This window comes from Vicugna pacos, chromosome 8 (assembly GCF_048564905.1).
Source record: "Vicugna pacos chromosome 8, VicPac4, whole genome shotgun sequence".
NCBI lineage: Eukaryota > Metazoa > Chordata > Mammalia > Artiodactyla > Camelidae > Vicugna > Vicugna pacos.
This window is the reverse complement of record NC_132994.1, coordinates 54,422,219-54,446,640: the sequence shown is the minus strand read 5'-3', so window position 1 is coordinate 54,446,640 and position 24,422 is coordinate 54,422,219. Positions and strand designations below refer to the sequence as shown.

Genomic DNA, 24,422 nt, shown 5'->3' with positions numbered 1-24,422 from the left:
ACTGGTTTCCCTTCTCATGCTCTCAAGGGATGCTCTTTTGGCCCTATTATGTGCAGTTTGATATCAGACTGGAAAGGAAGAGCAAAAGGGAAGGATAAGGAGCTTGAGAAAATTCTATATAGGATTGCTGATCCATTTGCCTTCTACTTGTACATTGTCCAACAGCCCTTTCCTGCCCCTTCCATCCTTATCTCGCTTAGACTATTGGACCTGTCATTATAATCACTATTGCTCTGCCAGTTTTTGAGTTTCAAATCATTCTTGGTGTCTGTTTTCTCTCATCCCATATACAATTATTTTATTCAGCAAATACTGATTGAATGCCTACCATACACCAGGCACTCTCCTAAAGTGCTGGAGATACAGCATGGGTTAAAAAAAAATAGTAAGTTCCTGTTCTGAAGTTTAGTTTGGGAGTATGTGGAGCATAAATATATACGGTCTAAGTGCTATAAAGAAAAATCAAGGAAAGAGTGGAGAGAGATGCTATTTATATATGATATTCAGAGAAAGCCTCTCTGAGGTCTCCACTAGAATGTAAGCTCCAGGAGGACAAGGACCTTACCTGCCTTGCTCATTTGCATTCCTTGTGCTTAGAATGATGCCTGGCACATAGTAGACATTCATTCATGAATGAATAAATGTGGACACAGAAATTAGTTGAAAAATTCTTCCATTTTAAAATTGTGTAGGTGAGCAGCAGGCACAGTTGATCTTAAATCATGTCACTCCAATGCATTTCTCCCTGAAATACGAGAAGCTGTAGCTGTTGTCTCTCAAGAAGCCAGTAGCCTCAGATCAGAATTTAAAACTAGGGTATCACTTGCCATGACTTGGTCGACACTTTACCACCCTTGGCTAGGCCAGGTCAGCGTCCGGGCCACATTTGGCAGCCTAGATAACCAGTAGCGTGTCGTGAACGAACATTGTAAGTACTGCAATGCTGCACTGTTACTCGAAGACCACGTTTAGCTTCTGCTACCTACCACAGCATATAATGTGCGCTGAGTGGACTAACGAATGATTAAACAATAAATCGCGACTCTTCACAGCAAGCGGACTTGGGAGAGAGGCCTCACTTCGGATCTGGATGTAGAGGATGACACACTTTCCCTACGAAGATCTGTGTGGGGCACCAACTCCGGATCGCGGACCTGACCCGGGGGCCATAACGGCTCCGTAATGCCCGCCTGTAGACACCGGTATTTGAGGGCACTCGGGAAACCTACTAAACACACGTCTAGCGAGCACGTCGCCATCCCCGCGCGGGCTACCCCCCGCTCCCCTCTGGCTACGGGCTTCTATTGGCTGCCTCGCTGAAGGCCCGCCCTCTTGAAGGAGAAGAAAATCCCAGTAGCCGATCTAAGCGGCCTTAACTCGGCTGTCTCATTCCATAACCAATCACAGGCAGTGATCTTCAGCCTGGTCCAATGAGATCGGACACGGGTCGTGGCCCGCGGAGTTTAATTTTCGTCAGGGGATGCGGAAGTGGCGAGCCGGTCGTGGAGGCCAGCTGCAGGTTCGGTGGGACACGGGAGGAGGGCCGCCGCTCCCGCGGAGTTCCCGCGGCCGAGCGAGGGGCTCCGGGGCCAAGCCCCGGGTCAGTGGGGGCATTGTTACCACCTGTGGCCGGCAAGCCGAGCCGCGGGCGGGCGCTGTCGACGTCTGAGCTCTTCTGGATCAGGGTGAGCGCTCGCCGGGCTTCGTCCTCTGCGGATTCGCAGCGACGTTCCTTAACGACCGCATCTTGAAGTTTCCGCAGTTGTCGGGAGGCTGGGCTTCGGAGGAAGGTGAGCCAGGCGACCATGCTGGGTTAGGAGAGACCCCGAGGAAGCTTGCGGCCGAAGTGAGACAGGGCTGGGCGCTAATCTCGGCCTGTTAATCTGGTAGTCGGGTGACTTAAAGTCACCTCACCTATCGGGGGTTCATATTCCTTATCTTTAAAATGAGCGAGGAGGGATGGGTGGTACTCCGATACGTTAGTGAGGAAGAGCTACCTTTCATTTTGTCAAAGCCTTGAGTTGGCTCCCTACCTGCTTTCAAGGGTGAGCTGAACTCATTCCTTTGCTTAGAGTCTCAGCCCAAAGCTGTGGGAGGGAGCAAGCGTCGTTGTTTCAACTAATTTGAAGCCTTCCTTACTAAATTTCCAATCTGTTGTTGATTGATATTTATTAACTAGGCTCCCTCAGAGGCTCAACATATCTTACGAAATTTTAATGCCGCTTAACTGTTGAGTTGAAGTTTCTTTTATAAGCCCTTCCCCATTCTCCCATTCCTCTTTTTCTCTCGTCAGAATAATGCTGGCCAGAGAGATCAGTTGATGTTGTAGTGTGTAACAAAATAATTTTTCCAACTATTTAACACAATTTGTGTGGCAGTTATTTATTTATCAAGAGTAATTTTAAAAAATTTTTCTCTTCCGAAGGTATTAAGAAACTGATAATGTTTCATTGAATTTGCTTCTGTGTTTGCTTCCTCAATGTCATTCATATTGAGCATCTTAAGAGAGATGCTGGAATATTTTGGTGTTCCCATAAACCAGGTAAATGTCTTTTAATGGATTTGAAAGAACTGTTTTTGGATCTTATTTTGGAAATGATTTATATGTCAACATTCAGGGCAAAATTGTTACTTGTCTATAGGTGTAACAAGGGCTAGTTTGTAATGGAGTCGCTTTGATAGTTTGAGTTAATAAAGGGATAAATTCTTAGGAACCTGTTTGCTTGATAGGTCACATGTCAACAAAAGATACAAAGGAAGCAAAAGCTAGACATTGACCTTCATGGATAAAATATTTTAAAAATCACCTAATTTAAGGTAATTTAAGTTTGATATCTGGATACGGGATAACAAGTTAGAGCTCAACAAATTCAGAATAAATCTTAAGATGAGAGGTTGACTTAGGTGTGAGAATTAATAAGCAAATGAAATTTTGTTTACCTGTTGAGTAGCTACTACATCTAAGACAACATGCTTGCTTCTGCGGGTGATGTAGAGTAGCAAAACATGATTCTAGTATTCATGATGCTTGCAATATGATATGAGGTATAAGAAACATACAGATAGTTAATACAAGATTCAATGTAAGAGACGCAAAACTAATAGGGGGTGCTTACAGAATGGGCAAATCATTGCTATTTGGTATGGTGAATTAGAATAGCCAAGGATAATTCAAAAATTTTAAACAAAAGTAATTTGAAGAATGATGGTGCCTTATTATAAATAGGCAACTCAGTCCGAGAAACTAGTTTGAGTAGGGAGATAAGGTGAGTCAGGTGTGCTGTCAGAATGTATAAATAGAATGTCTTGCAGATAATTGAATATGCGGTTCTGGAATGTAGGAAAGAAAAGAATTTCAGACTTGGGGTTATCTGCAGCCTTTTGATATTTAAAGCCCTGGACTTTGTTGACATAACGGAAGATCTCTAGATGTTATTGAAGTGTTTTGAATTTCAGAATTGAAGAGATAAGAGGTAACAAAGACTGAGTGATAGTTGAAGATTTGCTTATCAGTAGATTATTAATGCCTTTAGGGATTTCTGTCGGTGGAGAGTGGCAGCTGAATTGTAGTAGTTTGAAGAAAGATTGAGGAAGGGAACTGGCATCAGCAACCTTCTTTTGAAAAGTTTGTGTAAAGAAATTGAGAGAGACCATCAATCTGAAGGGGTGCCAAGATTGTTTGTTTTCTTTTCAATGGTAGAGATAGCTTCATGTTTGTAAGCACTGGAAAAGCACCTCATAGACAGGAAAATATTTAAGATGCAAGAGAGAGAGAGAGCATGATTGAGCAATGCCCTGGAGAAGGAAGTTGATCAGGGGAAATAAATAAATAAATAAATAAGCCTTGGAAAGAAGATGGACAGTCAGGAGTAGAATAAAGGTGCGAGATGGTGGAGAGATTCTGAGTGGAGAGAAATGAAAATTGAGGTATATTAAATTGGAGTCATTGATTTGCTCAATATGAACAGAGGCAAGGCGGACTAGCAGGTGATGGAAATGGTGGCATTGGGGATTTCAGAGATTAATGATTGCTTTCGGAACACAGTAGAGAACAAAACGTGTTATGAATACCAAGATGAAGTCATCATGGTTTTGTAGTCTCTAAATTTTGTCATTTTGTGATTCTTTTTTCCCCTTTAGTTAAGAGTAGTTGGTGTAGTTTATCCATTATGAGAGCACATAATATCAAGAGAATGAACCATTTTTGAGTAGTAATGAACATATTACTGAAACAATTAACTTGAAAATCCCTGCTAGGTAGGGAAGTCATGAGGGGTGCTGGACCAGGAACAGAAGGAGGTGGAATCATAAGAGTGATGAAGATGGTCAGTGGCAATGAAGGAGTGAGAGAGAAAGACAGGAGTTTGTCAGGATGGAAACCTCAGAGCGAGACATGAAGGTAACATTCAAGCTGACCAAGAGTGGCATGACTATTTATGTATAATAGTTGCCCTCACTGTAGTGAAGACTGTAGGCCTGTGGTTCTTTCTTAGCAAGGGTGCACGTGTGAGTGGTCTGTGTAACCACAGAGATTCTAGTGTTAGTAGGTCTGGCATCTATACCTAGATTGTGCTATTCAATATGGTAGCCACTGGCCAGATGTCACCTTTAAGTACTTGAAATGTCTGAATTGAGATCTGTTACAGGTGGAAAATGCATGATAGATTTTAAAAGACTTAGAGTGGAAAAAAATGTAAAATTATCTCATTTTTAAAAAATATTGATTACATGTTGAAATGACAATATATACCTATTGAGTTAAATAATATACATTAAGAAAAGTAATGTCACTATCTCTTTCTAATTTTTCAAATGGAGCTACTAAAAAGTTTAGTTTACATATGTGGTTTGTATTTTATTTCTTTTGGAGAGCACCTTCTGAGGTGATTCTTGCAGACCTATGGTTGGGAACTACTGCCCTGTAGAAGTCAAGAGGAATACAGACATGTCTCTGCCCCCTCAGAGTTTACAGTCTAATGAGGGGAGAGAAAACTACAAATGAAACAAAGTAATGTGTTATTAGTGTGTCCTACTATCTTGTACTCATTGGAACTAATTTGGGAATTCAGAGCCTAGGAATCTCCTGAGAGAGGAAATAATCCAGTTTGTAGAGGAATATGATTCTGACATTAAAAGAAGTGAAACTGAGCTAGTACTGGGGCTAGAGTTAGATCAGGGCCCTCTGAGCATGTGGGTAAATGCTTGGCAATTAGGATAATATTGGCTTGTTTTTGAGACAATGAGGAAAGCTGCTTATCTCAAAAGAGCATATGTTCTTGTTAATGAATACTGGGAAATTAAGTTGGATAGATAGAATAGGGCTAAGGAGCAGAGGGCCTTTACGGGTGATTGAAGAATGCATACAGAGTTCATGGAATGTGTCATGGAGACTGAGCTGGCAGAACTGATGGCAGCTTGTAAAGTTGGTTGATGGAATCAGTATCTAATGTTAGAGTCATCCGTATTTAATGTTTGGATGTAATCAGATAAATTCAGAACCCTTACCTTTTAAAAGCAGAGGAATGGCATGACTTTGTGCAGAAGATTCTGTATACTGATGACTTTCAAACCTTTCTCTCTAGCCTGGATTTTTCTTAACTAGTCCTATGGCTTCAATTTTTACCTGTTATGTATTCTGTATGCTGATTGATGATTTCCAAATCCATCTTTCTAATCACAGATTTTCTCCTGAGTTCTGGAACTGTGAATCCATCTGCATACTGGGTATTTCTGTGAGGATGCTAATAGGATGCTACCTATATATGTTGCTCATAATAAACTTTGTCCTTGTTATGGGATCTTAGGAAAAATGAAAAGTCCGATTTTTAATGTTTTTTAAAGTGAGAAAATGCTTTCTTTGTGTGAAATCTCAAAAGAACAAATGTTATGTCATATTTTTGGGGAGACTCCCGTGGGAATAGTTTACACCAATATGGGAAGCCCAAGCCCAAGGACACAGTGTTATTTGAGTTATAGTAGCACATTTCTTTTGTTATCTTTCAAGAACTGACTACTAGAAGATATATTCCACTGTAAATAAAGCTTTCTTTTTCTCTCTCTCTTTTTTTAATTGAAATATAATTGATTTCCAATATTCTGTAAGTTTCAGGTGTACAGCAAAGTGATTCAGTTACATACATATTTCAGATTATTTTCCATTATAGGTTATTGCAAGATATTGAATATAGTTCCCTGTGCTATATACAGTAGGTACTTGTTGCTTATCTGTTTTATAGTCGTATAGTAGTGTGTATCTGCTAATCCTGTACTCCAAATTTTTCCCTCTCCCCCTCCCTTTCGGTAACCATAAGTTTGTTTTCTATGTCTGTGAGTCCACTTCTGTTTTGTATATAGATTCATTTGTCTAATTTTTTAGATTCCACATATAAGTGATATCATGTAATATTTGTCTTTCTCTGACTCACTTCACTTAGTATGATAATCTCTATGTCCATCCATGTTGTTGCAAATGGCAATATTTCATTCTTTTTTATGGCTAAGTATTCCATTGTACATATATATGACATTTTCTTAAACCAGTTGTCTGTTGTTGGGCACTTGGGTTGTTTCCATGTATTGGTTTTTGTAAATAGTTTTGCTATGAACACTGGGGTGCATGTATCTTTTAGAATTAGAGTTTTCATCTTTGGGGAATATATGCCCAAGAGTGGGATTGCTGGATCATATGGTAAATCTAATTTTAGTTTTTTAAGGAACCTCCAGACTGCTTTCCATAGTGGCTGCACCAATTTACATTCCGACCAACAGTGTAGAAGGGTTCCTTTTTCTCCACACCCTCTCCAGCATTTATTATTTGTAGACTTTTTGGTGACAGCCATTCTGACCCTTGTGAGGTAATACTTCATTGTGGTTTTAATTTTGCATTTCTCTAATAATTAGTGATGTTGAGCATCTTTTCATGTGCCTCTTGGCCATCTGTATGTCTTTGGAGAGATGTCTATTTAGGTCTTCTGACCATTTTTTGATTGGGTTGTTTGTTTTTTTGATATTGATTTGTATGAGCTGTTTGTATATTTTGGATATTAATCCCTTGTTGATTGCATCATTTGCAAGTATTTTCTCCCATTCCGTAGGTTTTTTCATTTTGTTAATGGTTTCCTTTGCTGTGCAAACGCTTTTAAGTTTGATTAGGTCCCATTTGTTTATTTTTGCTTTTATTTCTTTTACCTTGAAAGACTGATCTAAGAAAATATTGCTACAATTTATGTTTTCTAGGAGTTTAATGGTGTCCTGTCTTATATTTAGGTATTTAAACCATTTTTAGTTTATTTTTGTATATGATGTGAGAGAGTGTTCTCATTTCATTGATTTACATGTAGCTGTCCAGCTTTCCCAACACCACTTGCTGAAGAGACTTGTCTTTTCTCCATTGTATATTCTTGTCTCCTTTGTCATAGATCAATTGTGAGGGTTTATTTCTGGGCTCTCTGTTCTGTTCCACTGATCTATATGTCTGTCTTTGCACCAATACCATGTTAAGTAAAGCATTCTTAAATTGTATAGGGCATTTATTCCTCTCTTTATCTCTCTTTTAAAGGAAATTATATGAGTATACTCTATTACTTGATAGCTTGAGAAATTGAAATTGTCAATGTTTGATTGGGCCAAAAGATGAGATTTTTAGCTGGGGAGAGTTTTTCTGAATAAAGTTCCCCAAGGTATTAGGCCATTATCAGAAATGAAACAAAATGAATTTGTGGCACTTCACAAAAGATCTTTCTTCCTGGAATGTGTATATGTTAACTTCCATTCACTCCCCTGACCCCCCACCCCGCCACCTTTTTTAAAGACAAATATGAATAAAGTTTAATTCTTTGAAGAAAATACTTTAAAAGTATGCCATTCTGTATTTTCTTAGAATACTACTATTTAAACAATGCTTTATTAGGCTTTACAGATTTGGGAAAATAAAGACTATGGATCAGCTCGGAGTATTGTTCGTATTATTGGGAAAATTCTTCCTTTAGAACCTTGTCCCAGGCCTAATTTTGAGGTAAGCCAGTCAACCTGTGTTATTTAAACACCATGTATAAAATTATCCTAGGTACTTCTGAGGACTTAGGGTAGAACGAAAGAAGAAATGTTTCCCGCAAGTCAAAAACCTTTAGTTTATCCCTGGAAACAAGTCGTTTCACATGTGTTTTTGTCTTTGTTTCTTTAAATAATTACATTCAAAGATCAGCAGATGCGAAGCAACCCCTGAGTAGCTTATTTTGTTCTTCTAGTTTGTGTTTTATGATAGATGACATTCACTAGAGGAGAGAGTATGGCCACATGTGTAGACTTTATTTTATTTTTTTATTTAAAACAATTTTTGCTTATTTAAAAAATTTTTTTTTATTGAAGTGTAGTTGATTTACAATGTTACTTTCAGGTGTACAGCAAAGTGATTTTGTTATACATACACTTACTTAAACATATTTTCTTTTCAGATTCGTTTCCATTATATGTTATTACAAGAAATTGAATATAGTTCCCTGTTGCTATACAGTAGTGTATAAACTTAAAATAATATTTTCTTCATTTTTTCTTCCTTGTTAATAGGTGTATGTTTTTCTATTGAACATTCTTTCCCCCCTGTCATGCTTTTATCTTAGGTAATAGTTTCCGGGGGCACATGTCTGCCCCCAACTCCCTGCAGAGCTCTGATTCTATTATTCCTTTTTTCCTTTAGCTAATCCCGCTCTTGAACTCTGTGGACTCTGCTAACTGTGGATCTGTAGTTCCATCCTTTGCTGATGTTTTGTATGTGGCAAATGATGAAGATGCCAGTTATCTCAGATTTCGGTAATATTTTCTACTTATCTTAGAAAGTAGGGTGTGGGCTATCACCTGAATTTGTGCATGTGTTCAAGTGTGTTCAGACCAGCTGAACCCTTTTAATTTTGTCTATCTCTGTACTGCGCTATGTCCTACTAATGTCTTCCTAGTAAGGATGACTGGTTTTCTCATTTTTAGCCAGTTTTTCTTAATGCACATTTAAACCCAACCCCAGGCCCAGGAATGAATGATATTAAAAGGATATCAAAATCACCATGTTCATTTTTAGGAGAAAGCACTTTCCCATACTGGATACTAGATTTATTTTATATGATTTAGCTGAAACTTATATAATGTTTACTATGTACCAGGCAATGATATTGCATACATTTTAAAATTTGGATGGATTTCTTCTTGGAAGTACTGACTTAGGTGTTAGTATTAGGTGTATTCAGATACAGGTTATAAGTACAGTAAGTGTCCATTTTTCCAAATTTATGGCTAAATTTTCTCTGTATCAAACTGGTTTATAAATTTTCAAAAATTAGAGTACCTTAAACTTTCCCTGACATAATGAGTACTTTAGTACTTTATATTCAGAATATGTAGCATTTCTAAATAAGTTTGTACTGTATTTAACATTAATAGGTTGAACAGGTACAGGATAATTATGTTTTGGTTTACAGTCTAAAAGCAGGACCTGTTCCTTCATTCACTGTCTACTTATTGGTCACCTATTAAAAGCAGCATTCTGTTTTAGGTATTGAGAATGCAAAGTTACATAAGATGAGTCTAGAGATGAATATAGGATAAAAGAGCTATTCTGATTTTGTTTTGGTGTCTTTATTCTTCTTTGACTAAAAGAATTTATTTCTCCTGGAAAATTTTCCTCCCTCCTTCTCTCTTTCTGTCTCTCTCCCCCTCCCTCCCAATTTCTTCCCTCTACCCACAGAAATAGTGTATGGAAAAATGAAGACAAGCAGAAAATTGAATTTTACTATCCTTCGCAACTAGTTGAGGATTCATTGTCACCTGCTCTGAGGCATGACAAACCAAGAAAAAATGATTGGCCTGAAAATGAAGTTGCAATTAAAAAAATAGCTGCCCTCGAAGATGAGCTAGCTTATCTTCGCTCTCAGATTGCTGCAATTGTGGGAATGCAAGAACTGAGAAACAGTACGAATTCTGGTAACACTGGGTTTTTGTTTTGGTGAGATGATACTCATCTAGTATATAAGTCAGGATGGTTCTGAATAAGAATGTTTGATGCTAATGTATCATGAATGACATTAAATATGAAAGGATGTTGGGTATATATATTACCTCTGATGTTTATTTGGAATAAATTAAGATACATTTGTGGTGAGGGGATGGCTTTGGTTTGAAGAACAGCTAACTATACTGCTGAAGATTATAGCTTTGTATTTAATACTGTTTTTCTAAGTACAGTCATTCCTCGGCATCCGTGGGGTTTTGGTTCTAGGACCGCTGTGGATATCAAAGTCTGAGTGCTCAAGTCTCTTCTATAAAATGGCATATTTACACAGAACCTGCACACATCCTCCTTAACTTTATATCATCTCTAGATTACTTATAACACTTAACAAAACATAAATCATTGTAAATACAATGGAAATACTATATAAATAGTTGTCAGTGCATGACAAATCAAGTTTTGCTTTTTTGGAACTTTTTTAGAATTTTTTTTTTAAATATTTTTGATGTACAGTTGGTTAAATCTGCAGATGCAAAACTCACCAAAATGGGGGCTGGCTAAGTTTTTCTAACTCTTTAGAAAAACACTGGAAATTTAAGCAGAGGAATGCATTAAATTGAGAGAAGAGTATAGGTATGAGGCTTCATGTATTTGTAGTTTGAGATTTTTTTATTCTTATTTTTTATTGAAGTGTAGTCGTTTTACAATGTTAATTTCAGGTACATAGCAAAGTGGTTCAGTTATATGTATATACATATATATATTTTCAGTTTCTTTTGTAGTTTGAAATTATTGCTGCTATGCTTTCACCAAATCCAGGTGAATAATGTTTTCCAGGTGATTCTTTCAAAAATTTTAAAGATGTGACTTGCTTTAAATCATGCATGCGATATCTATATGCATATAGAGACATCCATATAAACACATATATGGTTTATATTTAACACATAATATTTATATAGTATTATATATTTATAATTTATTTGAAATATTATGCAGTCTATATTAATGTATAATAATAAATGAGATAGGGGATATACACTTTTTTTTTAAGCAATCATGTTATACATAATTTTAGGAGCAAATCTGTTGTGAAAAAGTTAAGTATTCAGTACCCATTTTAGGCTCTTGCCTAAAAATAAATGCTTGAGTGTTTCTACAGTGTCATCATAGAGTGAATATATCAGTTTCAGTGTTTCTGTGATTGTGTTTTAGCTTTTGTAAATAGAGGATGAAATTCAGATTATGTGAAAAATCACTTTTTATTCTCTCTTTAAAATGCATTCTCCTCCTTCCCCCTTTTTAAGAATCTACACAGATAATCCTAATTGGATTAAAAGTAAATTTACTATTTGCTTGACTCTTAGACAAATTACTAAGCAGATGGGATTGCTTCTCCTTCCTGGCCACCGTATCATTATTTTAGCAGCACTGCAGAAATTGTTCCTGGTTTGGTTCTAATTAGTGTTACTTACATGTTATATTGGAGACAATTTTGCATGAGTTTTCAACAGACTAAATTTTTTTTAGGCTTCTTGGAGTTGAATGACAGGCCTAGTGGTTTCGGACAGATGCCGTCATCAGTGACTACTCACCTGAGTGCCCAACCAGATCCGTCTTCAAGTTCAGTGCTTCCCTCTCCTCCTCCTCCGCCACCACCCCTTCAGTTTTCTTCTCTGCAGCCTCCGTGTTCTCCTCTTGTACAACCAGTTTCTAATAATATTTGTGCATCAGATAATTCAGCAACTGAAATGAAAAATGAGTACCCAGATGCTAGTACGACCAACTATAGTCATTATGCAAAAAAACAGAAACATAAAGATGTTCCAAACATGTTGGATGTTCTAAAGGATATGAATAAAGTTAAGCTTCGTGCTATTGAAAGGTATGTTATCATAATTTGAGAAATAAACCAAGACTTTATCAATGATGTTTTTAAAAATTATTATATTTATCAAAGCAAACATATATAAGTCTTCTCTTTTATTCCTCTTCACCCCAAATACCCCTCCCAGAAAGAATCATTTTCAGTTTTTTGTGACTCTTCCTTCTAGTGTCTTATCTCCATGTTTTTGATACACCATACTCCTTTTATGCTATGTCTTGATATTTCGGTTATATTTACTTACAATTGTTAAAATCTGGCATATGTTCTCTTAGACATGCTACCCTCTAACACAATAGACTTCTTGGTAGATCTTCCCAGTATAGTTAAGTCACAATCTACTTAAATTAGTCTTCAGAATTTATATCCTCATTACAATAGTAAACATTCACAGGTAAGCCATTCCATACACTATAATTACATTTTGTTTGTTGAATAATCTAGTCTTTAAATTTGGGGAGGAGTGGGGTAGGAGGAAGTAACTAGGTTTATTTATTTATTTATTAAATGGCAGTGCTGGGGATTGAACCTAGGATTTCATGCATGCTAAGCGTGCATTCTACTGCCAAGCTGAACCCTCCCCGCCAAATAATTTTATTTTTCACTGCAGTTAATAATTGCCTCTCTGAATCCCTGCCCCCTCCCCATTTTCCCCCTAGAAGTTCCCTCTCAGAGCCCTCTGGCCTGCTCTAATCTCACTGGTGTCTCTCTAAACCGGCTGCATTGTCGTCATCATCATGGACATTCTCTTCCTCTTTGTCGTGCATTGCATCACCCATTTCCTGGGTGCCATATCTTCCCAGAGCTCCCTGAGAAGGAGTGCATAAAAAGTAGATTGTTTTAAGACTATGCATATCTGAAAATTTATTATTTTACTTTTATGCATAATTGCTACTTTGGCTGGGTATATGATAGGCAGGAAATCATTTTCCTCAGAATTTTGAAGACATTAGTCCATTGGTTTCTAGCTTTCAGTGTTCCTGTTGAGAGTTTAATGTCATTTTGGTTCCTGGTACTATGTATGAAACCTGTTTATTCTTGAAACATTTAAAATCTTCAGTTTGGTCCCAGTGTTCTGGAATTTCGTGATGATTGCCCTGAAGACCTCTTTTTAAATTTCTTATGCCAGGCACTTGTGGACTCAATCAATTTAGAGTTTTGTGTCCTTCATTTTTGGAAATTTCTTGTAACATTTTTCTGATAATTTTCTCCCATTCTTTCCCTCTGTTCTCTTTTCTTGAAACTCCTACTACGAATTTGAATGCCAGAATTATTCCTCTTACCTGTATATCTTCCCTTTACTATTTTCTTTCTCTTTGATTTTTATTGTACTTTTTGAGAAAATTCTTTAATTTATCTTTACTCTTCTATTGCATTTTCCCTGCCATCATATTTTGATTTTGCAAGACCCATATCTTTTTCTTTGAATGCTCCTTTTTTTGTATCTTCTTGCTTTTGTGTATTGTATCCTACTGAAAATATTAGCTATAGTTTTAAGTTTCTTTTGCTTTTGAATTATCTCCATTTTTCCTGAGTTCTTTTTTCCTCCTGTTGATTTTGGTCTCCATTTATAGTTTTGGAGCCCGATGTAAGTATCTGGTAGTTCTTGGCTATAAATTCATACTTAAAAGTGAGGCAAGGAAAAACTGATGGCAGGTTCTTTGTGTAAGGTGGGATTGCCAGCTGGCTTCACAATATAGTGCTTGAGTAGAGGACCTGAACATTTTGTTAGGCAGACCTCGTATTTCAGTAGCTGTATGTCTTTTCTTTGAGACTAGAGAGTTTTTCCAGAAAGTTTTTCAATCTCCTTCTAGGCCAGGAGAGTTGGGGATAACACAGCGGGTGCAAGCCAGGTAGTTTGAGCGTTGAGTGGGGAAAGAGCAGGGGAGAAGCGTACCATTCAGTATGTAGCCTTTTCCTCAATCCCTCTGTTTTCCGGAATCCCTTCTGTTATCCCCCACTCTCTTCATTCTCATCAGCTTTCCAGCTTTCAACGTTTTGTTGCCATTCTTATCTACTCTCTCCTCGTGTAATCTCTTTGTCTTTCTAGGTGTACACATGTCTTTACTGTCATGCTAGTGGGGTTTTTACAGAGATTTGCCATGTTCACCTGGAAGCCCCTCAAAGAGGTTTTGGTGAGAAAATAAATGTGTTTTCTATATAATGGTGTTAGGACAGATAAGTCATTTAATTATTACTGAGGTTATGATTGATCCTTGTAGGAGGCAGCTAGTACGGAAAAAAAATCTTATGACTGTAGGGACATATTTGTTCCCAGCTAGCTCTCTTATTGGTATCACTGGGCCCAGTCAGTGTAAAGTGATGACTGTGACTGTTAACCATCATCGGAGAAACAACTGAAAGGCCAGTACCTCCATCCCCCTATTCTCTCATTTTCCTAACAACTAACCTCGTTTTATACCTTTCTGCTGAACCACATGCGGCTTCCGACATCTTTACATTTACAAATTCACTACCCATGTTCTCTGCCTCCCATCCTGTTATTGCAAATGAAGTGTCCGGGCTCTCCCTTTGGTCGCTGCCTCCCCTTCTCTCTGATCTTCTTAAGGATTTCACTTAAAATTGTCTCTTCTGTCTTCTGCGTCATCAAATTTCCCTTCTTTACTTTACTATTCTCTTCACACCTGAACATCTCCCATCTTCACAACATGCATGCCCTCAGCTAGTATCGTTTCCCTCTTCTTTACTGGATTTAATTCTTGATGTCATCTGTAGTTTGTTTCCATTTCTCACACCGCCTTCTTCTCTTGTGATACAGTGTCTGTCCCCATCACTCCACTGAAAACTGTTGTCAAGGTCACCGGTGACCCCATGTTGCTAAGTCCAGTGGTCAGTTCTCCTTGCTCTTCTTACTTGACCTCTCAGCAGCATTTGATACAGTCCATGGTTCCCTCCTTAGAACGCTTTCTTCACTTGGCCTTAGGAAATCATGCTTGGTTTTCCTCTTACCTCATTGTTCACTCCTTATTTCTTTCTTATTCTTCCTTCTGGGCCTGATATCTAAATGTTGGCATGTTCAGGGCTCAGATCTCAGCCCCCTTCTCCTCTCCATCCAAATTGTTTCCTTCAGTGATCTCATCTCGTCCTATGGCTTTTGGGGGGAGGAGTGATGGGGGGAGGTAATTAGGTTTTTATATACTCTTCCCTCCTACCTATTCCATCCTCTACCTTGAAAACTTGTTCTTTCCCCAAGTCCTTTGCATCTCAGTAAATGGCAACACTGTCACCCAGTTGCTCAGTCCAAATGTCTGGGAATCATCCTTGTTTTTTCTTTTCCCTTATATCCCACATCCTTCCCTCAGCACATAGCTCGAATTTATGTACCCTCCATTATCCCACTGCCACCCTTCAATCTAAGCCACCATCTGACATATTATATAGCTTGGACTTTTGCAGTAGCCTTCTAACTGGTCTCTCTCTTTTTATTCTTTTCTCTTTATCTGTTTTCCATATAGTAACCCGAGTGATCTTTAAAAATTGAGGTCACATCTTGCCATTTCCCTGCTTAAAACACTTTGATGTTTCTCCATTGTGCTTAGAATAAAATCCTGACACCTTGTGGTGGCTAAGAAGTCCCTCCAGGATTTGGCGCTTGCTTCTCTCTGACCTCATGACCTGCTTCCCATCTTACTTAGCTGTACTCCAGCTGTTCGTGTTTTCTTTTTCCTCTTCTCACAGATGCCAGCCTCCTTCCTGATCATCCACTGGATGTTAAGAGACTTTTGCTCATCATCTCATCCAAAATGCTTCCATCCTAGCTCCCATCACAGTTACCTATTTTATTTTATTCACACACCAATTGCTATCCAAAGTGTTCTTGCTTACTTGTCGTTGATGAACTCCTGCCACCAGAATGTTCTGTGGGGGCAGGAGACTGCTCTACCCCTGAAGTGTGGCATGGAGCCTGGCGAAATAGTGGGGCCTGAGTGAAGGCTGAAGCAATGAGTGAAAAATTAGCCTAATGTTTTTCCTTTCATGAACTCCATGGTCCTTTTAAAAGTTCTTAAATGTTTTTAAAATTTTTCTACCCACTGAAAAATTAGAAAATTAAAAATAAAGATGGTATGTGATAAATCCCAGGTTACAACAGACTATGGTGGAGCCCCACGTGGTTTCTTGGCTTTCTGATTCCTAATCCATTGTGCCCTCCAGATTTGTTATTGCAAGGCAAAAAGTTTCTATTCTTGAAGGCTACTTAGATTGTGATATATTATGCTTATATTTCTGCTATTTTATGCTTTTATTTCTGCTGCTTATCAACAAAGAGCTTTAATTACACAAAGTTTTAATTTATTCCATTTTTCTTTAAAGATCACCTGGAGGCAGACCCATTCATAAGAGGAAGAGACAAAACTCACATTGGGATCCAGTATCTTTAATATCCCATGCACTTAAGCAGAAATTTGCATTCCAAGAAGAAGATTCCTTTGAGAAAGAAAATAATTCTTGGGAGTCTTCTCCATTTTCTAGTCCAGAAACTTCAAGGGTGAGCTTATAATGGAAGGTTAAATTTTCAGTTTCTCTGTTGTGTATTGTTCATAACATATCTTTGCTTAAAACTCTCTTTAATTATGCAGAGTGGGCTATAAAATTGTTGATTGTGTGTGCTGCTGATGTTTCTGTTGTCTGTGTTAACTTCCATATGCTCATTTGAGCTTTTAGTGTACTGTTTTGAGGTAAAACACTCGATTTGAAAAACATTTGTGCATCAGTTTATAATGGTTTATCCTTGACGGGTGCTAACTTGACATTGCTGTCTGCAGTATGTACTGGGAGTCTGAAACTTTCAGAGGACCAGAGAAGAATGGTGTGACAGATGCAACCTAGCCATATTTAAATGTGAATACGCCCAATGTTTTTCCCAGTCACATATAAAGACTTTGGATTATTTAGATACATAGGATGCTATGTGCTTTTAACAAAGCAAATGAGATCATAATTGTCTTCAGGGATATGCTCATTGGCTACTTAAAAAAAAAGACGATATATTTCAACTCTTGACCCTTCAGATGGCTCATTATTTGAAGCCTCTTTTAATTTAGATATAATCCTAATTTTGGGAGTGGCTTTCCATCTCATAATTTAGTTGAGGTAATAAATAAGAATAAGCCTTGGGGAGGAGAAGAGTGTGAAAGAGAGACAGTGTCTGAAGTCCGGTGGATGGCATTGGAGTGGCGGACATCAGACCAGGCGTAAGAGGAGGAGATGGGAAAACTAGAAAGAGCGTAACAGCAGGGGAAAATCGTTCTTCTCAGTTCTGGGGTGTGTAGTTTCTAAGTTACTGTTATGTCTGTACAATGTCTGGTGCTTATCATGTTGACTCAGAAGATTGTATTCTTAACTCTAAGAAGGCAAAAAAGTATATAGTTTACTTTAGAACTGTTACAATTAAAAATACAAATGTGTTTAAATATTCAACATTTATATTGAAATTTATAACTTGAGTACTTTTTTTTACTCATTTGAGCTTTACAGCATTTTTTAAAATTGAAGTATAGTTGATTTATAATATTGTATTAGTGTCAGGTGTATACTATAGTGATACAGTATTTTTGCAGATTATGTTCCATGATAGGTTGTTACAAGGTAATGGCTATAATTCCCTGTGCTATGCAGTATATCCTTGTTGCTTATCTATTTTATACATAGTTGTTTGTATCTGTTAAGTACATGCCCCTAATTTGTGCCTCCTCTTCCCTCTCTCCTTTGATAACCACAAGTTTGTTTTCTGTATCTGGGTGTTTCTATTTTGCATACACATTCATTTTTTTGTGTGTTTGTTTGTTTAGAATTCTACATATGAGTGATATCATTATAGTTCTTATCTTTGTCTGGCTTATTTCACTAAGCATAATATTCTCTAGGTCCATCTATGTTGCAGCAAATGGCAATATTTCATTTTTAATGGCTGTGTAATATTTCATTTTGTGTGTGCACGTGTGTGTATGTGTGTGAATACAAACACACACACCACATCTTGTTAATTCTGTTGTCTGTTGATGGGCACTTACTGGGTTGCCAATATTCCCTGCCAATACATGAGGAAGATGAGCCTTATAGTGGTTAAGTATAGTGGTTAAGTAATCTGTTTGTAATCCCACATCTAAGTGGCAGAGCAGTGACTAGAAGTTGGTTTATTACAATTCTAGAATGATTGGAAACCTTCAGTTACCTGAGAAATATACTTAGGTGGAACACACCATTTCCCAGTGATAGTGGATCAACGAGGTATTACTGGGTTGTTTTATACTGGTGTTCACTGTTCTTTTAGCATTTTCTTTCCAGCCAACTATGAGCATCTTAGAGAAAGGCATCTCTTTTTGTATACTTTATAGCATCTCACTTAGGGCCAGGCACATACAGACTCAAACTATAGCTGATTGAGAGCCCAGTCTACGGGGCTGCGACTGTCTCGCTCACTTTTGTGTCCTCAGCTCTGAGCACAGTGACAGACATGAAGCCCACTGTCAAACAGCCGCTTCTTGTTGAATGAGTTAAGCCTCACAGGGTCATTTGGTGCCTGTGTGGCCATTCTTTTTTTATATCAGAATAATTTCTATGTTAAATATTTGCTTTATTTCAGTTTGGACATCATATTTTACAGTCAGAAGGACGTTGAACTAAAGGAAGAACTGACGAACACAGCAGGTGTCGATCAAAGCAGGAACAATGAGGGGTGTGTCTACACGTGGAAAGAAGGCTTGCAGATGTATGCCAGCGTGACTGTCCCCATATGTGAAAAGATCTTATTTCTTGTTGATGAAATTAAATGTAGTCTATACACTGGGGTATATTAATGCAAAAGTCTAAAGGATCTTGACACTTAAGAATACCTGTCTCTGGTTTTAGAAGACCCAGCAGTCACTTGGCTACTGATGGTAGTTAGGTGTATGGATTTTTTTTGTGTGTATGTAAATGTTATTAAAAGCTGAATATATACTTTGAATGATTTTCCTAAGAGCTAAATAGTAAATGATTTAATGTTTGTCATTAGAGAATAGTCAGGTCTCATTATAAGGTAACAGAAATCATTTAATGGATTAAGAAAATAGTATAAACTATTGTGCTAAGCAGATAATAGTATGTTTGAGTTTTTAAAAATAATTTCTTAAAGCAATTATGACCTCCCCAATTTAAGAGCCTTTGAATCTTTTAAAAATTGGTAGTGATCTGGTTTACTTCGCCTCCAGCAGCTTGGATATTTTCAAAGGATATAAAATTATAATTCTTTCATACTTTAAGATAGTCATACTTTGAATCATAGGTTGAACCACCTAAAAGCCTTCCTGAGGTGATAACTATTCTTAGAAGCTGATTTTGAGCATTGAATGCTAGATGGAAAAAGTATGTAAAGAACCTTCTTGATCAGTTTTGCCTACACTTGCTGTGTAAACATGGACACCTATTATTTTATTTCCTTTGTTCCTTATTACATTTATACTCTGTTCCTTTGTACATAAATGTGCCTTTTTAAACTTATTTGTGTTTTGTAGCAGTTCAAATTCATGTTCTTTCCATACTACATTAGAAAGTCTTAACTCTTTTTTGAAAAAGTTCAGTAGTTTCTTGGTCACTACAAATGAAACACACGTAAATTTGGAATAGGTATTTTCTCCCTCTGCCCAAGTACTAATGTGGTGTGGAAATTTACATGTTCCCCTAGAAATGGAGCTTACGTTCCATTTGGATGGACTCAGCACCCACCCGTTTTGCAGGCTCTCCCCTTTCGGAAAAGCCCAGTTTGCTCAGCTTTCATGTTGCTGTGGTAGAAAGTTGGCGCCTGGCTCACCTCCGTTTCCGACCCCTTTCTCTCAGCACCTTCCAGTTAGGAGTGTCTGCAGTGTCCAGAATCACAGAGATGTGAACTCTGACATCACTGAGCTGTTGAACTAATACCAGCACGAGCCATCTCCAGACTTCTTGTTACATGAGAAAGATAAAAAACCAAATGTGCTTTGTGGGTTTTCTGTTACTTGCAGCAAAAAGCATTCATAATGGTACAGCAAGTGCACCAGTGTGGCTTTCTTACCTACCTGGTGTTCCTTCTGTGTAGTTTTCTGGTACTTCTTACCCTGGTATCAATAGTTTATTTGTTCCTGCAGCTGTTTTTGCCCCTCCTAGACATTTCCCTCACCTGCCTTTTCTCCTCTCTTGTCCTTTTAATTAGAGTTCTTGTCCTCTGAAATAACTGCTTCTTATCCCCCAAGGGTAGTCTTGCGTTTTCAGTTATGGTTTCCTTATTTAGAAATGTTTAATGAACAACCCTTCCCCAGTAACCAGTGGAAATCTTTGGAAGACACCATTTTCTGTCAAGTGAGGTCTTTCTTAAGAAACCTTAAGTTGGTTTTGGGGGGGCTTTTCTGTTTTACTTCAGAATGAATTTCCTGCTTGCCCAAAGCACATGTCAGGATGCATCAGGATTGAGCTGACCTTGGGCTCACCTCGAAGTCTGACTTCTGATGTCCTTGGAGACATGAGACCATGCCCTGAAATTCCCCTTCCAGAGGCTTTCTGAATGGCTTACACTTGGCTCCTGGTGACTTATGTTCACCACAGAATTTGTGAATCGGAAACTAAATTATCTAATACCTAAGTGTTATTTATAATATACTTGAAACTGGTCTAAATACACTGAATGCTGAAAGTTCCTCTTCTTGCAAGTGATACAAGTGCCGTCTTCTTTTCCTGACTCTCAAACCTCCCATTTGCACTAGAAGAGCCCCTCAACTCTTCCCTCTTCCTTGCATGCCTTAGACTAAGTTGTATTCCCTTTCTTGGTTGGCTGTTAGTTAATCCCATAAATGAATCAAGGCATTTGAGAAAGCATTCTAATACTATTTTATATTTGGGGGGAAATACTGGGTTTTTAATATAGACTGCAGGAAATTAATGCTATTCAAAATCTTAACTATTGAGACATGCTGACGATGACAGTGAATGTCAAGGCAGGGAGGGGAGGTGGGACTTCCTAGGAGTGTGCTGCAGCATCCAGAGCGGTCCCCGAACTGAAGAGAGTGGCAGGGGACTGCTATGGGGAGGGATGTCAAATGACCTTGCTTTTACAATGAGAATGCGTTAGTGCTTTAATTATGGAGTTTAAATAAAAGCCATTTGCATGGAGGATGATTTAGATGATAGCAATGGGAAAAGAGGATTGTAAATGTGCTTTGCCAGATATTAAGCACAGACTCTCCTTAGACTGGAGAGGTTAAGTATGCAGTTGGATTTGCTGTAAATTGAAAAACAAAACAAAACCAAAAAGAGTCAGTGGGAATGAAGTGTGAGATTTTTACATCAAAAAAAGGGCTACTGCAGATTGGATTTTCTGGGAGGCAGACTCTGAAATTGAGACTAATGCGAGGAAGTCTGTCTGGGTGCGTTCTCAGGATCACACCCCTGCAAGGGAAGGAAGTGGGACGGGGTGAGGGAGAAGTTGGGCTGTGATGGACCTCAGTGCACACAGAGGGGGCTCTGAAGCTGCGAGGGCCCTTCAGGGTAGTCTGCATCTCTGAGAGTGCTGAGGTCGTTATATTTTCACTGTGACCGTACATTGAGGCGTGGCCATGACCTTGAGCAAGGAAGGCATTCTTCAGCCAAGGGCATTTTCACAGAGGTTTGTCATAGAGGTGCATCACAGCCCATCAGAAGGCTAGTCATCCACAGAAGACATGGGTTCCAAAAATGATGCAGAGCCCAGCCTGCCTTCCACTGCAGGTAGCTTGGGTGGTATCAACTGTCCAGAATCCCCAGTACCCAATCCCTTCTACCTTCTACCAGACTTCTTATTTATACTTATTTTTTTTTGAAAATGTTTGCATTTAAAAAATGGAAGGTGAGAGGGGTGAGAATGCCTTTCAGTCTCCAAATGTATCCCCCTTCAGTTCCCCCGAGTTACTGTTGTGGGTAACCTATGGTTGGTCATTCAAATATGTACACTATTAACATTCTATGACTTAACTTGCTCGGGTGAAAAGAGACATAATCATAGCTCAACTTGGTTGCCATTTCAGTTTATGTAATCTATGCCAATTATTCTTACCAAGAAGATGTGGTCTTGGGCTGGACACCATGGGAAAGTGATCTGTGGGTCCCTGAGAACGTCTGTTACGCTGTACTTGGGAGTGGGCTGTCATTCACCTTTTAGGTGAGAGCAAATAGCTCTCATTTTGGGTGGTACTGATGTATCAGCTCCTGTTCTCAGTGCTTTCCATGTATCGACTCAGTCCTTGTAACAAGACTAGGCACTGCTGTTATCCTCATTTCACAGATGAGCATCTTGGCGTGGAGTGCTAAAGGAACTCCTGCAGGTTTCCATAGCTGGTAAGTGGCCGAGCTGGGATTTGAGCACAGGCAGATGGTTTTCAAACACATATTTTTAACCTCTGGGAAGCACGGCCCATCTTACAGATTTATTTACTTATTTGTTTAGACTTTGCCTTTTTCTTGAAAGTATTTAAGGCAGTTTACGTGGATGAATAAAGCTTAGCAAAATAACAAGAAACTAAAAAGAAAAAACTTCAGACTGCAGTTTTGTATCTTTGCCACAAGAGGGAAGTATAGCATCAGAGAGCACCCAGGCTAATGTTAGAACCACTAACCAGTTATCACATTTGGATGTCAAATTTTTAGAAGTTATAGACAAGGTGAGGTTAGATTTAGTATAACTTGCAAAAGTAGCTTATTTTAAAGCATAATTGTGAATTACAAATGACCATGACCATTATAGGTCTGAGATTACTCACATCATCAAGCTAGTTCCACTCTTCCCAACAAAAAATATTCTGTAGAATTCAAGGATAAAGGCATGAGGTACTATTGCTTAATTGCTAAAGATTGCAGTGAAGATTTTTATAAGTTCTTCAGTATGAGTACTGCTGATTATTTCACTACTAGAGAAAAGCACAAATGGCTTATTATGAATAATAGGATTATGGTTTTTGCTTTTATTCCAGTTAACATTGGAACATTAAAGTGGTGGACTTTTTTATTAGGTATACCATAACTTACACTTGCAAATATGTTTACAATTTTAATTGTTTAAAAGATCACTTTCCCTTCATTCTTCCCACCCCCTTTTGTGTTGGCCCAGCATCTTCCTGCAGTTGAGATAAATTGTTTCAAAGCTAATCCAAAGAGGGTATCAGTGATTTCAGATCCAGCTGCTGGGGCATGAAATTATGGTATAACACCGGATCGTCACTTGAGTGGGATGGCACTCTGTCCCACATGGTTTCAGCCTTTGACTAGGTCTCTCTGGAACCACTGCCTTGGGCACCTGGTTAACAACCCTGACCACATGTGGACTATGGTGAGCCGGTCTCGGCCAGGCTGACCCAGGTTTCCTCCCGTTTTTTGCTGGCTCTGTGTCCCACTATGTATCACGGAAGTGCTTGCCCAAGAATTGTCTCAGTCTTTGGAAAACTGCTTTAGCAAGAGTGTCCATTTCTCCTCTGAGGACGAAAGTGATTTATGGACATAGACAAATGCCAAATCCGCTGAATGATATCACGATTGGTCACAAATGATGTTCGACTTTCAAGTAATTCTAGTGATTTTTCTTGCAAGGATTGTAATCTGGCTCTGAAGGCATTTCCTGAAGACTGGTTCCAAAAATATTTTTGAGCAATGGCTACGTTGGATGCTTTACCTGGGATGACTTTTGGAAGCACAATACTCATTTTAAATATAGAATTTCTGATAGGAGTGTCAGTACATCAGTCATAGGATTTTAAAATCATCTGTATGTTCTATGATTGATGTTGCCTGGATAGGTGTTTGGATCCAAGATTTAAAATGTTAGTTTTAACAGATGATAGAGTAAAATTTTGGATGAAGATAAAATATTCTTGTCTACTTAGATCAAAAGCAGGTTAGTTTTGACAAAAGCTACTGAAGTATTACATCATACATGCATCTATTTTCCTATATTTCTTTAAGATTGGCATGGGACTTTTATACGTATCTGTTATTTTTCTACTCGAACTGAATATTCTGACCAAATTTAGTCATTAAAAAAAGTAGATGAGGTAAAATACCACAGATGTTGATGTATTTTCCTTTAATGATATCTGCCTGTGGCCAGGAATCCCTAACCTCATCAATTGTTGACATTGGTGCTAATCAGGTGGATGTGAAAAGAACATTATTTTGTTGATTTCTATGAATCTTTGAGCTTTTCACCTTCGTACATGCTGTGTTGAGCATTAGTTTCATAGTTTTTAGGACATGCTTTCTTCTGTAAGAATTCCAGCTTTAGCCTTTTTCAAACTGATTTCAGACTCAGAGTTTTAGGAAAGCATATTAAAATGGGCTCCTGTGCATTCTAAAGAGAATAGTTGCTCACCTCATTTTCCTCTGTCCCGATGTCACAGGGAAAGTTGTGATGAGTGAAAGAGCACACACTGGGCACTGGGACACTGGAGAGCTCGTCACTGCAATGACTCAAATGTATTAAACAATATTAGCCAAGTTTTTTTTAACACCATTTGGCCTCAATTTGGCTTCTCTGTAACTGAAGAC

The 24,422-nt window shown here is 38.2% G+C and overlaps 1 protein-coding gene across 2 annotated transcripts; it reads left to right on the top strand.

Annotated features, from left to right (window-relative positions):
- Positions 1-1,472: 1,472 nt before the first annotated feature.
- On the top strand, positions 1,473-18,849 carry MTFR2 (mitochondrial fission regulator 2). Of its 2 annotated transcripts, none has more exons than XM_006200082.4 (8): positions 1,473-1,790; positions 2,426-2,542; positions 7,910-8,014; positions 8,696-8,808; positions 9,734-9,969; positions 11,528-11,882; positions 16,215-16,389; positions 18,487-18,849. In XM_006200082.4, the coding sequence occupies exons 2-8, from the start codon at positions 2,480-2,482 to the stop codon at positions 18,520-18,522; spliced, it is 1,083 nt and encodes a 360-aa protein (XP_006200144.3). In that variant the 5' UTR covers positions 1,473-1,790; positions 2,426-2,479; the 3' UTR covers positions 18,523-18,849. The 2 variants fall into 2 exon arrangements, with proteins under 2 accessions (XP_006200144.3, XP_031535886.2); XM_031680026.2 differs by having other exon boundaries at positions 1,474-1,790; positions 9,734-9,957.
- The last annotated feature ends 5,573 nt before the right edge of the window (positions 18,850-24,422 follow it).

What these genes read in the sequence shown, in the direction of transcription:
- MTFR2 (XM_006200082.4), top strand. Translation starts at nt 2,480, where the DNA reads ATGTCATTCATATTGAGCATCTTAAGAGAGATGCTGGAATATTTTGGT. An exon ending in GCCAGTTATCTCAGATTTCG is followed by an intron (nt 8,809 to 9,733) that starts GTAATATTTTCT and finishes CTCTACCCACAG; the next exon opens with AAATAGTGTATGGAAAAATG. An exon ending in CTAGTCCAGAAACTTCAAGG is followed by an intron (nt 16,390 to 18,486) that starts GTGAGCTTATAA and finishes GCTTTATTTCAG; the next exon opens with TTTGGACATCATATTTTACA.